At 42.3% G+C, this 13467-nt stretch overlaps 1 protein-coding gene across 1 annotated transcript; it reads left to right on the top strand.

Moving 5' to 3' along the window:
• The first annotated feature begins 5755 nt into the window (after positions 1-5755).
• Positions 5756-10731, top strand: LOC127763054 (uncharacterized). Its single transcript, XM_052287629.1, has 3 exons — positions 5756-5915; positions 7696-7771; positions 8301-10731. Exon 3 carries the CDS (start codon positions 8589-8591, stop codon positions 10482-10484), a length of 1896 nt encoding a protein of 631 aa, XP_052143589.1. The 5' UTR covers positions 5756-5915; positions 7696-7771; positions 8301-8588; the 3' UTR covers positions 10485-10731.
• The last annotated feature ends 2736 nt before the right edge of the window (positions 10732-13467 follow it).

Below are 13467 nucleotides of genomic sequence, written 5' to 3'. Positions count from 1 at the left end.
AAAGTAAAAAAGAAAAATCTCGAATGAAAGGATGAAGGAAATAATTGTTTGCCGCTGGCAGGTGAGCAGGAGCTTTGACCTCCTCCATGGTTTTAAATTTTTGCGCTGAATTCACTATAGCTTCAGCAAAATTTAAGTGTATCTGACTTATGACTGATCGTTGTGATTGATGTTAATTCCTCATGCTCCAAATAAAACTATCTAGGGCATGTGCGTGCCTTTCGCCCTCCGAAGCTCCAACACTACTGCACATTATTTTCCTGCCCTCAAAATTCATATAACAATTTAACAATCAGATCTTATTTGTCATGCCTCCATATCCCAGATCCTTGCTGAATTTTATAAGTTAAATTATAGTATTCTGAAATTTTGTATTTTCTATTAAATATTAATAAAATGATTCACCTCTGTAAGGTTTAACAGTTAGAAATATCCAATTAAAAAATTTGGTCCGGACCTGTGCCAAACTGAGGTTTAGTTTTTTCTCTACAAGTGAACAACCAAACATAGGCAAATAAATTTCATAAAATCCTATAGTTTAACCAGTAGTATACCTCTCGCAAAATTTACTCATCATGAAACAATTCAAATATGTTTGGTGATAACCCACATCCTCCTCCCGTGTCACCTCTCTCGGCGACCCGCGAGGCGAAACCCGCCCACCCCCTCCAACCTCCCAAGCACGACCACTGGCCTTGCTGCCGCCGCCTACGGTGGTGGTCGGCAGTAGCGGCAGCGCACCCCTCCTCCCTCCCTTTTCTTCCCTCTCTCTTCCTTTCCCCTTCTTCCTTTCTCTCTTTTTCCCTTCCACCCTTTTCCTCCAGATTTGAGGTGACTGTCGTGGCCCTTCCCGCAGTCGGCCTAAGCCTCCCATCCCTTTCGTCCCTCTCTTCCTTTCCTCTTCTTCCTTCTCTCCATTTTCCCCTTCCGTTTTCTCCAAATCTGGGGATTCACCGGTCATCTCCTCCGGTGCTGGCGGCCTGCCTCCCCGCATCTGGCGCTGGCTCTTCCATCTCGGGCTGGTGGCGGCATTGCGGCATCGGCCAGTGGTGGTGGTGCAAGGGGGACGGCTAGATCTGGCTCCTCTTGGTCCAGATACGGGGCGTCCTCAGTCGGTGTCGAGTGTGGCTGGACCCAACGTCGAGGTTGCTCAACGAAGCTTGGGCAGCCTGTGTGGTCGTCGGATGGCGCCGTCAGTCTTGCTCCGCCGCTCGGTGGAGTCCGGTCATTGTGCAGATGGTGTGAATAGTGCAAGTACCTTTGGTGTGCAGGTGGCATTTGGTGGATTCCACTGTGGTTGCTATGGTTGAAGGGGACTCCGAGGTGAAAGCCTTGCTCGGCTTGCCGGTGCTAGCAACGGCGACACCCTCGGGTGCCATTCACATTCTTGAAGGCGTTACTATTGGAGTTCTCATTCAACTCCACATCTAAGGGAATTCAGCAGGTGAAAATTTTATATTCTTTTGGATTGGACGATGTCGCTCTGTTCTTAGTTTCAGTATGCCAATGTCAAGGTTTTCATCGGTTTTTTTAAATTAACCGTGTCGTTCTAGATTTCTGGGTCCGGTTTTTCTTATAAAGTGAATCAACTTTTACACTGAAATTGTAGGAACTCCATACATGTTCCCTCGAAAAAGAAACAATTCAAATATGTTTGTAGCTAATCTGAGGTGAGGTTAGACCTAACAACCGGATCGAATATCCCGTGACCCTTTTGGAATCGTTCGTGCATGAGAATTAAGGTCAATCAAGTAAATATAAAAGGTAGGTATCTTCATGTTAATTAAGCGTCAACTTAAGACGAAAGCTAGTCATCCACGGCACTAATTCATTACGATTATGTAAACATCGCTGTGTCATCTTCTTCTTCGATCGAAAAGTGTAAGCTATATTTATATTTGTAAAATCATGTACACCAAGCAAGGACTGAAAAGAAAAAGATGCGATTTCTCATAGATGAATATAGCCGCGAGCACAAGACACTATACTTTTGTGCTTTCTTTTATTAAAAAATGGATCGCAATGTCAAATTGTCAATGATCTTTTACAAGTGATACTCGGACATTGAAGGACTGTAGTTGCATGCATTTGGAGGTACATTGTGATCATTCTCAGCTGATTTATACAGGGAAATTGAGCTATTACATCTGTTGTGTCCCATCATCACAAGAGAAAAAAAATTCTAGTCCTCACATAAAAAAAAGAGTATTCAAGATATTTGTGGGATGGAAATACAAGAACCAAGCCTATCAGATGGGATGAATGATATAAACACCAAAAAAACTAAAACTTTTAGCGGAATTAAAAGCTACTCTCAAATTCAATGAAGTTCTGACGAAATCCTGTGTGAGAGCCAAATATACACCGGTTATACCGCACCTATGTTGCTAGTCTGACAGGATGACTCTCGATTCATCACCAGCAACACTCTCTCGAGGCATTAAGACACACTTACACATAAATCAAGCAAGAAATCATATTCGAGCACAAGTTTTTCCACAACTTAACTCAACATTACCACACAATAGTATTATATACGTATAGTAATTATCTAGAAGTTATAAATATGAAGTAATTATGAGTATCCAAACAAACAACTTGAAACCAACTTCAATACAGAGCTAGTCGACTAGACCGTCGGGTTGGCTAGTCTGACCGCACACTACCCACCGGTCTAACTGGCTCCACACATAGCACCACTTTGCAAATAAATATCAAAAAAGAAAAACCAATTATCTCACAAATCAATTGTTCATCATCAAATAATAATTGGAACACTTTAATTTCACAATTCACGCCTATAATTAAATACCTATTTACATATATATAATTGGTGCAGAGTTTAGAATTCTACTTCTACCTTAAGAAATGCGAGTAGTATGTAAGTTAATTGGGAAGCGCATACGTGTGAGAACCGAGGTTACTGGATCGAAACATGGTTGCTATCTATTTTTTTCCCCACCTAGTAAGTTAATTGGGAAGCGCGTACGTGTGAGAACCAAGAGGTTTCTAGATCGAACATATGGTTGCTATCTGTTTTTTTCCCCACCTAGTACGATCTTGATGCTCATCCATCGGTTAGCACGAATCGCTCATCCATCGGTTAGTACGAATCTTTACGCATACCAGATAGAAAAATATTGGATAGAAAAATCACAGGGCAAATCCCTAGCAAAATTGGCTTTTGTAATCATGAAAACATGTTGATTCAGCCGGTACTATCAAGAAAACCTCCTAAAATGGAGTATCAAATACTAGTACTACCTCCATATTTTAATGTATGATATCGTTGATTTTTTTTTAACATTTGACCATTCATTTTATTCAAAAAATTTATGTAATTATCATTTATTTTAATGTGGCTTGATTCATTATCAAATGTTTTTTAAGCATGACATAAATATTTTCATATTTACACAAAAATTTTGAATAAAATGAATGGTCAAACGTTGATCGAAAAGTCAATGGCGTCATACATTAAAATACACGGAGGGAGTACTATGCTAGTAGTTAATTAATTTTACAGCACCAAACAACAATGTTACTTCCTCCTCTCTGTTCTTTATACCTGTAACAATAATAGCAACAATAGTACGGAGTAATATATAAACTCCCCTATGTATGTATATGTGGATGTGGTGCTGCGATTGGGCGCAGGTCGGCGTCGGTGACGGCGACGCGGCGGGGGATCCCGCGAAGAAAGATCTTCTGGTATTCTTGTGTGGGAGGACCGGAGGAGGAGAGCCCAAGGGAATCCGACCCAAACGATGCCACGTCAGGCGTGGGCCCCACCCCCACCCCACCGTAAAACCAATGGCACCGAGAAAACGACCCCACCTCGCCGGCGCGCGGGGACCACCTGGCAGCCACTCCCACGACCCACACACGGCCGGATAGATTTCTGGTGCGCGGGTGCGCGTCCGCGTCACGCGTGACGGCGCGGCGCTGGCGCTCCAGCCCGGAGGGTGGTGGAGATCACGTCACTGACGTGCGGGGCAGGGTGTTCTTGTGGGACCCACATGTCAGGGAGGTGGGTATATTCGGGGCGATGGGTGAGGGTAGTATTCTTTTGGTGTGGGGATTATGCGCCGCGCCGCCGTGTGCGCGGGTCGTTGATTCTTCCAAGCGGCTTCCTTTGTTTTTTCGTTTTTGTGCGATTTTTGCTGTTAGGCCCCTGTACAAGTTGTAGAGCGTCGGATTTGCTCTTTCGTCCCTGAATCTTTGCCAGTTGCCCTGTTTTCATTTCTTCTTCTTTTTTTTTTTCCCTAACAGACAGAAACAGAATGCCATAGCTAATAAGTCTGCGTTCTTTTTTCAACTGAAAAAAATATTTTCCTCGTTATGTTTTTTAAAGTATTAAATGATGATACTCTCTCTTCGCCCCAAAGTTTTGGTGCTTATTTTTGGACAGTATACATACTTATTTTCGGACGGAGAGAGAGTATGTTTTTCTAAAAAACTTTTTATATAAAAGTTTCTTTCAAAAATTGAATAAACTCATTTCTAAATTTTGTAATGACAAATACTCAATTATTTATGTCAATGACTTATCTTATTTTACGTGCAACTAAAATGTTGAAGATTCAAACAAACTAAAAGATATACTCGCTCGTACTCCTCTTACACAAGAGGCAGTACAAGCGTATATTATACTTTCTCTTATACATGTATAGCTCTATCAAACTATCATACTCCATCCATCCATAAAAGTTAGACATATTTTACATCTAAGTTTTTCCAAATAAATTATTGTTATTCGTAGTCTTTATGCATTTAAGACTTAAATGAAGAGATAAATTAAATGTTTGACGAGAACCCAAGGAGTCATCTAAATATTCATTGGTTGCATGCTTGCATTCACTCCTTGATTTTGTAACATCCAAAATGATTTAATTTCTCTTTGGTCTTGGTGACAAAAATAATATGCGTAACTCTTGTGGATGGAGGGAGTACAGTATAAAAATATATACATGGTTGAAAAAAGTAAATAAAATCAACACATCCTACCTATACGAATCTAGACAATATTCCAAATAAATTTCTCAGTACTCTATATATCTCAGTTTGATCACCACATAAGGTTTTTAAGGTTTTCCCAACATAATCATCCTCTAACAAGCGCATCTTATCCTCTAACAAACGCATCTTTGTTTATCTGTGCTAAGAGTAAATGAACATCATTAAATACACTATATGAAACCAACCAAGATTAATTTCTATTGGTCCAACTACATGTAATATTTATAACTAGATGCAATCCACGAAACATAAAGCGACGTTGCTCCTTAACCGATGAGAATTAACTACAGGATAATGAATGTTTTATTATCCATAGTCTTTGCGCTTTTTGCTTAGAGCAAGTTTAATAGTAGAGCCAACTACTAGCTCTAAATCATCTATAGCCAATTTAATAGCTCATTCATACAATAGTTACCTATAAATATATTCATACAATAGTTATCTATAAATATATACTCCACCTCTTATGTACTATAGCATTAATATGTAGTCTCACCTCTTATACACATAATATTTTGGAGTTTGTGCTGCACTTCTGCAACTGACTATAAATCTATAGCTCGTTTTTTCTCTCTTCTTTTTATCTTATTCATATGTGTTTATAGCTGACTTGCAGCATGCTATTGTACTTGCTAATGTAAGATGATTAGGCGGAGAGATCGTATCACTCACTTGGAGGAGAGCCATCGAGCCAAAATGGCATCTTGTAATAAAGCCCTCACCTAACACGATAATTACCCACCCGAGGCTCCTGCGTCGTCGTCCTCTTCTCGGCTCCATTTTTCCCCATCCCGACATCGCATCACCGCCTCTCGCTTTCCCCCCCACCTCACCTGCGTCCTCGCCGCCATCGCCGCCGCCGCCGTCGCAGCATCGGGATATCCTCCCGCCGCAAGGTGCGTCGCCCTCCCCTGATCCCCTCCTCCTCCTCCTCCTCCTCCTCCTCCAGGCGTCGTCGTCGTTTCTGCCGCCGGGCTACAGGCCAGGCGATTTCTTCTTCTTTTCCCCCGCAATTTCCTTCTTCCTCTTTTTTTTTTCCGCGCGAATTCATTGTTTTTCCTGTCGCGGTGGCGCGCGCTTCCCCCTCTATTTAACCGCGAGGGAGGCCGCGAATTAAGCCTTCCGACTCCGGTCCCGTGCTCCGGAGGTGGGGTGCAAGGTTTGTGCCCCTGCGTGCTCTCGCTGATGTTTCTAGTGCAAATTCGTTGGGGCCTGGCTAGGTTGCTTTTTTAGTGAATTCGTTATGGTATTTGCTGAATCTTCATCGTGTTCTGGGGAGAGTTTCTTTGGAGAAGAGACTAGTTGCGATTGATTCTCCATGTTGACAGATGCGCGGCGAGACGAATTGGAACGCTTTCTTCTTTTAGATGGTGGTGGGCGTGCTTAGAAATTTGTTTGTTGTTAGTGAGTTCGGTTTTTGTTTGCGTTGACAGTATCTTCTGTTCTAGTTGGTGGACTGTTCTGATTTTGTTTGGGGAAAAAAAGGAGATCTTTGTGCGGGTTTGAGCCTTGGTTTGGAGGAGCATGGATCCAGCTGTTGAAATACTATACGCAGATTTTGCGGTTTTATGAGCAAAAAGTCGGAATAGTCTCTGAATTCATTATAGTAGTGAACTCATATTCTTGGATCAGTTTTGAACTGATGTGCTGTGCAAAAGTATGATACTGTTTTTACCTTGATTACTTTCTTCTCTGGAGAGAACTTTACAGCGTTGAGGTTGAGATACCGTCCTGGTTACTCTCCTTTTCTTTTTTTTTTCTTTTTGGATATAAGAAGATTCTGGTGTTTGAAGGAATGGTAGACTCTTAGATTTGCTATATCACTTACAGTTGTTTTCATTAAATCTTCAAATCATCCTCCCTCTTTCTCAGAACTTTGAAAGTGATCAGGGCATTGATTGAGCATACATAATTCAACTATTAGAGGGTTTTAGAGCAGATTGATGGTCTAGCTCCTTGTTTTTGAAAGATGCACAAAGATGTTTTAGTAATTGTACATTTTCTACATTTGAGGGTATTATCTGGATAATAATGAAACCAAATTCAAATTGCAACAATGATAGAAATGAATTTTGAATTATGGTATCTATGCAGTATAATATTGCAGCCCTATTGATCCTTTGATGGCATATTTGCTACTTTTTATCCTCTTGAATTTGTTAGGACCTGCTAATATTCCCCTTCCTCGTATAAAGCTGTAAGCTTTGGTATGCATGATTGGAATTTTAAGCACACATTTCTGTAGCAGAATATATGCTCTATCACTGTCTTCTTGAAAGTTTTGCTTCTTTTTTATTTGAGCTGTGCCAAATCTCTTTGTTTTTTTGGAATATAGGAGTGTTGGATACTAAAATTTAGCTACTCCCCCCCCCCCCCCCCCCCCCCCCTAATTGTAGTGATAGAATCATAGCCGTTACAGATGACTAGCAGTGTTCTAAGAGTGTCTTTTAGGTATATAAAAGTGACAGATTCCCCTACTTGTTGCCATGCTATTGCTAGTTAGGCCACATTACTGGGTGGGTTTCACCGAATAATTACAGCTGTGGTGACCATATGGGTGATTGGATAAATGTTGGTTATCTATATTAGAACTTGATTACTAGTATTTACTTATTTGGTTGCTCACATAGTCACAATCCATGTTGATCAGTCTCTAATATTGACTTCTATTTTCAGTTTGCTGAGCACAGTTGCTGAATTTTAGGGTTATCTGCTTCAAGCATAAGTGGGCCATTGCTTCTGGCTTTTACTGGTAATAAACATAGGCTTCAACTTCAAGTTACTCTATCTTAAGGAATTAATAGTTCATATATAAGTGCATTATCGAGCTTGAATTGGCCTGTTATCATTGCCGTAACAAAGGATCAGGGTATTTTTTTTGTTTGTAGCTATTTCACTTCAATTGATGAAATTTTACTTTAGATTTGTCTTTTCTGATGCAACCAGATTTCCTATATTTTGTTAATACACTTGCTATACAGTAAGTTTGAATCCTGTTTTTATCATCTGAATTTTAGACAAAATTTTGGAGTACTCTCTTTTTTAAGAGTACAACGAAAAGCCACACAAACATATACCCCTCAAATGCATGAGAGGCATGTAGAGATCCTGCTATCATATGAACTTTTGTATCTTCTCTTCATGTGTGTAGCAGCATATAACATCCTAATTTTCTTTATATGTGTTTGTTGTCCTCTTTTTTTTTTTTTTTTTTTTTTTTTTGTGTATGAGTTGTATTATCATGATCATTGATCATATCTTTGTCCTTTTGTTATCTGCAGAACGTAACTCACTTGGCCAAATGAAATCCATGGTAGTTGGTTATTCTGAAGCATAGAATTGTTACTTCTTTGTGAACGAATAACATCTATCTATCTAGAGCACTGGAAGATGGATCGTAGAGATACTTCCGGGTTTGTCAGTGGAGGTTGCAAAGAATCAACGAACTGCATCACCCTAGGATTTCTAACTTTTTAGCTTTGTTAACCATTATTTAATCTGGAAGTGAGGTTATCTGGTACTTGGCAAAAAAATTGGCTGTGTTTTGTCTCCTGAGAAATTCTCTAGCAATGGACCCCAGACTTGGGCGGTCAGCGTTTATAAATTTCTCAAATCCAAATGCCTATGTGGGCAAGTTCCCTGTCATCTCCACAGTCAGCCATCCTACAGCTTCTAGTCAAATTGATGTGCTAGCTCATTGCAGTTCATACAACCTGCCTAGAGGGACCAAGAGAAAGTTTGATGGCTTGTCACTAGGGCTGGGCAACTCATCAAGCTCAGAATCTAGCAAGCAAAGCATGGGTACTGGCTGCACCATATCTTCTGCTAAGGGTAGTGATGATGGTTCTTCTATTGATTTGGATTTGAATCATTTTACTCTGGGCAATGAAGGTACTTCCAGGCTTGATAAGCGGGCCTGTGATTCTAGGAGGGCTTTGGATAAGCCTGAATTGAATCTTGAGCTGTCTTTGTCATCCCAGTCTGCTATTACTGGTGCAGACTTCACTGCAGCGACTGAATATAATAGCCCAAGTCTGCAGCCATACTATATGGACTTAGTGCCAACAGTTGATGAAGGATCTACATCTGCTCGCCGACCATCTGGTTGTCAGGTACTGTCTTTCCTTAATAAGACTGCAAAGATGAGTGAATTTTCTCCAAGGGAGGTTTTCCCAGGTAGCTCTAACCAGAGTCAAGGTCCGGCTCCAATGCCAACATTGCTTCAACTGCCAAAAAGTCCAGTAGCCTGTACTTCCAGTTTATCTCGTCCACAACAGCGCAGCAGTAGCACAAAAAACTGTACATACCCAGGATGTATGAAAGGAGCCAGAGGTTCTTCAGGGCGTTGCATTGCTCATGGTGGGGGTAGAAGGTGCCAAAAAGATGGTTGTGACAAGGGGGCTGAGGGCAAGACAATATTTTGTAAGGCCCATGGTGGGGGAAGGCGCTGCGAACACCTTGGATGCACCAAGAGTGCTGAAGGTCGTACTGACTTCTGCATAGCTCACGGTGGTGGCCGTCGTTGTAGCCATGAAGGATGCAAAAGAGCAGCAAGAGGGAAATCTGGTCGCTGTATTAAACATGGTGGTGGCAAAAGGTGTCAACATGCAGGCTGTACAAAGAGTGCAGAAGGGCGCTCAGGCTTGTGCATTGCTCATGGAGGTGGGCGCCGCTGTCAGCAAGATGGTTGCGGAAAAGGAGCTCAGGGAAGTACCAACTTTTGCAAGGCGCATGGTGGTGGGAAGAGATGCACACACCCTGATTGTAAAAAGGGTGCCGAGGGAAGTACAGCGTTTTGCAAGGGACATGGAGGAGGCAAACGTTGTTCAGCTGAAGGTTGTACTAAGAGTGTGCATGGCGGAACCCTTTGCTGTGTTGCCCATGGAGGTGGGAAGAGGTGTGTGGTAGAAGGATGCACAAAGAGTGCAAGAGGCCGTACTGACCGCTGTGTTGGCCATGGCGGGGGCAAGAGATGCCAATCTTCTGGATGTGATAAGAGTGCACAGGGAAGCACTAACTTTTGCAAGGCACATGGAGGCGGCAAGCGTTGCTTGTGGGGTCACGAAGGATCTGACCATGGAGCTGGTGACACTCCTTGTGAGCGCCTTGCAAGAGGCAAGAATGGCCTGTGTGTTTATCACAATCCGCAGGTGGATGAAAATCGTGTCCATGGGGGTTTCAGCGTTGTCAGCGATGCACTTTCTCAGGGAGATCGGCCTTCAAACACTGAAACAAGCAGGCGCAGCATTTTCTCGCATCCTATGGAGGCTCCTCGTCGTGTGGCAGCTCCAGCTGACGAGGGTCGGGTGCATGGTGGCAACATCCTGTCAATGTTTGCAAATGGCATGAGTTTGGGGAAGCATCCCGCCGACCAAGCAGAGGCTAGCACCTCTGCACCTCGCAACTCGAAATCCACCAATGGCATGGTGACCGGTAACTCTGCGGCGCGGGGCAGCTGGCTGTAGAGCCTTGAACCGCCTTCTGCTCTCTCCATTTCAGTAAGCATATGCTTCGAACCATCTGGCAAGTGCCTTCTCTTCTTAATCCTTCGGGTGTGAAAACTATGGTGTGATTGTGTGAACTGTTGTGTCCTGATTTGTTTAGCAGTGTTGTGAACTTGTGATATATTATTAATCGTTTGTGCTTTGTAAAATGTAATAATCACCTGTGTGAGATAAATAAAAGGGGGAAGGTTACACATTAGATGCTGAATTTCAGGTCTTGTACTGAAGGTCTGCTGTCACCTCCAAAATTTGTCCTGTGACAGTCATGTTCTAATAAATCTATGTGACTGACATGTTTGAAATTATCATGCTCTTGCTGCTGCGGTACACGACAGTTGTTGCGTCCCCACTTCATTTTCTGATCTTAATGAAACAAAATCTCAGAACCTAAAAGATATTTCCTGCATAGTCAGACTATTTGGAGATCAGGATACTCATGTTATGTATGCTCTGGCCTGAGCAGGCTTTTGAGAATTCAGATGCACATCAGGATCGGCCAGGCACCTTAGATGCAGATGCAGCACATCTCTGCTTCCATAGCAGTGGATCAGTTTCCTCTCACTGCAAACAAACATGCCAGGACCCCCCACAAACAGCAGGACAATGCAGTGCCAAGAAAACAGATGATTCAGCAACAGTGATGACAATAAGATTTTAGGCATATCTAGCTAAAAGATAGTACTATTTCCTGCATATTCAGACTATTGCTAAAAGATACTAATAATACTATTGTTCTGCCAATAATGCCTCCGAATGATTGGCCTGTCAATTATGCGGTTGCTGAAACCTGTTGTTCTTCTGATCTCAAACACCTGACCTAGCCATCATAAGATTGAATTCGACCGCTTTGATAAGTGTCATCAAATACTACAAGAAACAATTATGGTTATTATTAACTCTGCAACACGCTGCTGGCTCGCCACATCTGCATGAGCTAGCCACCATCTGTGTGATGATGCATTATGCTGTCTTCGTCAGTGCGACATGGCTGTCTAGTTCAATGAAACAAACAACAAATCTATTTGGCATCTGAACAATTTAGAGCCACACGTTTCATGCAACTTTCTCCCCCTTTTTTTGCAGTGTACTGTTTGGGAAGAATCTGTCAGTGATATGCCCTAAAGGCAATCATAGAGATGATTGTATCACATACTATGTTTACATATTTATCCGACATTGTTCCTTGAAATAGATAACTCCTTATTGGTTAATGAATATGTGATACTTTCATGAGACTCTTTATGTTGTTTGTTACTATTTCTAAAGGATGCCTGATCAAATATCATATGTGGAACAAATATGTTTATATAATCAGCACATGTATTAATTGTGATCATGTCTCATGGATCATAGTATAGAGATACCAAATTAATAATGTGGACACATGTTGTTGGATAGACCCAACATGAGACACTGCAAGAGCCATATGTGTTGTGTCATCAGTGATCTCATTGAGTGTTGGTGTTGAATCCTTAGACCTGAGATTATCATGGTTCTCAACATGTGTAGTAGCTTACTTAGGGACTGCTAAACGCTACTCCGTAATTGGGTAGTTATAAAAGTAGTTTTTGGGTATGCTATGAAACATGTAGTGGGATATGAATAATCAAGATGGGATTTGCCCCTCCTATGGAGAGATATCTCTAGGCCCCTCGATGTTGTAGATTATGAAAGTGCATGGCCATGTCAAAGGTGATTGAGGAGTCAATCACAAGTTATATAATCTATCAACAGGTTCGAGTGAATGATTGAGCTATTAGAGGATGGCACATATCTAGCCTTGAGCTTAATCGATATCGTGAGGCAAATGGGTTCATACAAGTATACACTAGAGGTTCAGCTGATATGATCTTTATGTATGTCCGGTGGGTCAATACGTTCTGCTAGGGGCCGCTGTTGACGCGTGGACCGAAAAGGAGTTTTCGGGTTACAGCCGAGTATATATGAACCTATAGGGTCGCACGCTTAATGGGCCGGAATAAGGGAATTAGATAGAGATCTAATATGAGCTTAATTCGGATAAGGATCCGAATAGGAGTCCTACGGGCCTTGGAGGCCCGAGTGATGGATCCTATATATTCGTGAGGGGTGTGATCGGCGGAGGTATTGCATCACGTGAGAAACCCTAGCCGTTACTTCCCTCCCCGAGCAAAACCCTAGCCGCGCGCGGGTGCTAGCACATCTGCACGTGGCGTTCCGTCCCTGTACGTGTGGATACCGGTAGAGGCGCTGCTGGTTTGCGGTGCCTGATCGGTGCGAGAGTACGGCGAGGAGAATGCACGAGGAGGAGAAGGTCGAGCCGGTGCGATCGACGCGCGCTACTTCGTGAGAGTTTCTTCGACTTCTCAGTATCTTCTTCCGCTGCACAGCGCGTCGAGTGGTAACGATCTATGATCTAATACTTGCATGGTTCCTGGTTTACGCGATAGAAAATTTTGATTTATGCTATCGTAGCCTATGCGTATCCCAACAGAAATGTTACAGCAGCATGGATTCATGCAGCATGAATTTCTGTCAAAAATTGATCGGCGGGGAGTAAATTTCTCGAACAGCTTTTGTACCAACTTGAAGAAAACACTACTACAGTAGTAGAACACCACAAAACTACTATAGGTGCTGGAAATGCTAGAACCGGCACCTATAACGTTTTTCCTGTCCTCCTAAACTCTCAGAGGAGTCAAAAATAAAAATCGGCACATATACCGGTTTATAAAAAAACCAACACATATAATGTAAGTGCTGGTTTTTTAAAAGACGACACAAATAAAAATACTATGAGTGTTGGGTTTTTTATTTACCCGCTCCAAATTTAGAGCCCCACAAGCACGCAAAAAAATCAGCATGGAGAAAAAAAAAATCATGTTTGACCCATGCCGTGCTACCCTGCCCATTAATCTCTATCCCTTATCTCCTCGTTCGCCCCACCCCTGCCATCCCCCTCTTC

The sequence above is a fragment of the Oryza glaberrima genome, chromosome 2, assembly GCF_000147395.1.
Source record: "Oryza glaberrima chromosome 2, OglaRS2, whole genome shotgun sequence".
In the NCBI taxonomy this organism is placed as follows: domain Eukaryota; kingdom Viridiplantae; phylum Streptophyta; class Magnoliopsida; order Poales; family Poaceae; genus Oryza; species Oryza glaberrima.
Note: the sequence above shows the minus strand (reverse complement) of the source record. Positions and strands in the feature narration are given on the sequence as shown.

Excerpts from the sequence above, each read along its gene's own strand:
- LOC127763054 (XM_052287629.1), top strand. The coding sequence starts at position 8,589 with ATGGACCCCAGACTTGGGCGGTCAGCGTTTATAAATTTCTCAAATCCA.